Source organism: Apaloderma vittatum, unplaced genomic scaffold (assembly GCF_000703405.1).
Source record: "Apaloderma vittatum isolate BGI_N311 unplaced genomic scaffold, ASM70340v1 scaffold8969, whole genome shotgun sequence".
In the NCBI taxonomy this organism is placed as follows: Eukaryota; Metazoa; Chordata; class Aves; order Trogoniformes; family Trogonidae; genus Apaloderma; species Apaloderma vittatum.
Genome location: NW_009735764.1, coordinates 1950 through 4922, shown reverse-complemented (window position 1 = coordinate 4922; position 2973 = coordinate 1950). Strand labels below are relative to the sequence as shown.

The 2973-nt window shown below is 57.1% G+C and overlaps 1 protein-coding gene across 1 annotated transcript; it reads right to left on the bottom strand.

Annotated features, from left to right (window-relative positions):
• Nucleotides 1–330: 330 nt before the first annotated feature.
• NEU4 (sialidase 4) lies at nucleotides 331–2429 on the bottom strand. Its single transcript, XM_009876707.1, has 3 exons — nucleotides 2229–2429; nucleotides 1776–2031; nucleotides 331–1382 (listed from the first exon to the last, which is right to left on the bottom strand). Exons 1-3 carry the CDS (start codon nucleotides 2427–2429, stop codon nucleotides 331–333), a joined length of 1509 nt encoding a protein of 502 aa, XP_009875009.1.
• Nucleotides 2430–2973: the final 544 nt, after the last annotated feature.

Below are 2973 nucleotides of genomic sequence, written 5' to 3'. Positions count from 1 at the left end.
ATGGCACGAGCTGCCCAAGGCTGCATTCTTCTCTGCGTTGCTATTGTTGCCTCCCATTATGTACTTTTTGATGTGGCTCATGCTCAGAAAGTAGTTTGGGGCTTAGCTGGTGGCACAAGCCTACACGTCCAACCAACTATATAATTAAAAAATAGCAATAAAAGGTTAGATAAAACCCAGTTTTGGGATAGCAGCACATGCCTTCTGTGTGTTGTGGCTGTGCTGGACAGTGGCAGGACCCTGGACTGTGAGCATTCTGGTGTGCTGGGCTCTGCGTTAGTGCTCTGGGGTCTGGTGCTGGGGGACAAGGAGGAGCTGACCTGGGGGGCACTAGGAGACAAGGCAGCTCTTCCTCCTGCACTTCCCACACCGTGAGGGGCCACCATCCTGCTGGGGAGCAGTGGCTGTAAGGGGAATGTTCTGGAGCACGTCGTGCAGCGTGAACATGCTGAAGGAGATCTGCTCATAGGGCGACCGTGTCCCATTCTCATAGAGGCAGGCAAAAGCAATATCTGGGCCACCAGAGATGGAGGCCTCGTTATAAGGCAGCTCCATGTAAGCCAGGTCCGAGTAAGCGCTTGGACCTTCATAGATGATCCACGGCTCGGTCCAGCTCTCCACATCCCTGGGGAAGGTGCTCAGGTGAATCCCCATGTTGACCCGTGACATGGAGCTGGTGGGATGGGAGTAGAGGATCCACGTTGGTGTCTGGAAGAAGCCAGCAGGGCTGGGGTTCGCTGCAGGGTCCTCTTGGACTGAAGTGATGCTCTGGGCAGCACCATGATGCCCTGGAGTAGGACAGACTTCCTTGGGCTTGGCTGGTGCATGGCGACTGCCAGCGGCCTCAGGGGGCAGCTCATCACCCCCTGTCTGCCGGTCAGGGAGGTACCGAAACCCTGGCAGCATCCCACGGAGCAGCTGGTGAGCTGAGCCCCGAACAGGCATCATGGCTTCATGGGTGCTAGCAGGAACATACACGAAAGGAGCCGGGAAGCCAATGACGCTGCCATGACAGCCATGGGGGGGCTCAACCAGCCGCTGAACCAGCTGCCCCCCGTGGAAGACAGCCCCGTCATCTGTGCTGAGTGCCTGTACCCTGAAGCCCAAGGGGCTACGGGCATTGCAGTAGAGAACGTTGGAGCCGTCCTCCTCATCCACCGAGACCATCTGGCACTCACCCGTCTGCAAGTTGGGGATGAACTCCCCGAAGCGCCAGCCCCGGCCATGGTCATCACTGTAGAAGGCAAAGGAGTGAGGAGTGGTCTTGCAGAGCTGTCCAAAACACTCCTTGCAGTCAATGTGGTAGCTGTAGGCAGGCACCAGCAGCCGCCCAGATCGCAGCTGGATCCCATGCCCAGGACCCAGTGCAAATGTTGCCCAGTCTGGGGAGCAGAGACAGGATGGGGTAAAGAGTGACCTCCGCGGTGCCCCTGACATGCTTAGTGTAGCAGGGTCTTAAGAGCATCCACCCAGCCTAGCCAAGCAAGGTGCCCAGTGCTGCCTGCTTGTCCTCACTCATGGTTCTACCCATAGCTATGGGGCCTCTCCATCTCCATGCAAGTGATACAGAAACTCCCTCCATCCCCTCTCCCCTCTGCTTGAGGTCCTCTTCCACCCCATCTCTTTGATGCTTGTGGGCTTCCAAGCTCAAGGCCATCTCTAGACACACCATAGGTGGCTCCAGGAGGCCAAAACCCACAGTTGTCCTTTAGCCGGCTGTTGTTTTCACTCCTTGCATCCCCCTCTGTCCCCCTCCGCCCCTTCTGGTGAGCTACCTTTGATGGCCCTGCCAATGACCTGCTGCGTCAGGTCCGTGGCTGTGCTCCAGCTCAAGCCCTGGTCAACACTGGTGACACAGCAGAGGCGAGTGACATTTTGGCCAGTGACAATCTGGTAGGCTTCAGGTGTCCTGCCCAGCACCGTGATGAAGAAAAGGAAGAGAGTTCCGGTGAACTCATCATAGAGTGGGCAGGGGTTCATTGACCGGTGGTGCTGCAGTGTTGCCGTCTCCAGCACACGCATGTCTTCCCACTGCCCAGGGAGGAGAAGGAGGAGGAGGTTGGTGGTACTATCAACCCACTTCACCTCACCCAGCCTTCCCTCCCCATGCAGGTGTCTCCAGGAGCGTGGCTGTGCCATGCACATGCAGCAGAGGACAACCATTCAGCTGTCCCCATGCCCCCAGCCCAGTGGATTCCCCCTAGCCCCAGGTACATCCTCTGTCCCACCTCCACATAGCTCCCATAGATGGTGCCGCGGCGCAGCACCAGCACGTTGGCGTGGGCATCATCGGCGCTCAGCCGCTCCTCCGCAAAAGCCAGCAGCTTGGCCACGCAGGGCAGGTAGAGCAGGGCGGGCACACGGTACGTGACACCATTGGACTCCTTCTCGAAGAGCACGGTCCGAGCAGGGAAGTGCCGGGAGCCCATGGAGTCTGTGACAGAAAGATGCATCCCCACCCCGGTGGGTTGATGAAGGGGAGGGAACTGGCTGTTGGGCATGGTTAGGGTGTGTGCTAGGAGGCTGATTGTCCTTGGAGGGGTGTGGAGTTTAACTTGGTGGGCTTGGGGAATTCCCCTGGGGCATGGGCTGGTGGGCAGCTCACTGTGGGCAGGGCTGAGGTTGAGAGAGATTGAATGGGTGCTGGTATGGTGGCAAGTCACCTCTCAAAGGGGACAGGATTTTGGGTAACAGTGAATCTGTGCTACACTAAAATAAAATTAAATAAAATTAAGCTGATCTTCATGATGCTCTTCAAAAGGGATTTCTGGTAAATTGAGTCCAGTCAGCAAGGCACAGGGTGAAACCTGCAGTTCCCCACTACCATCATCAAGTAAGTGTTTGAGGGGCAGAGCCAGTTTCTGCACCACCAAGACCCAAGGATCCATCCAGACTCCTTGTGAGGTGGTCAGCGAGCATTTTGTCCTCAGTTTCTGGTGCCTTCAGTGGACCTAGTCCCACAGTGAACCCAGC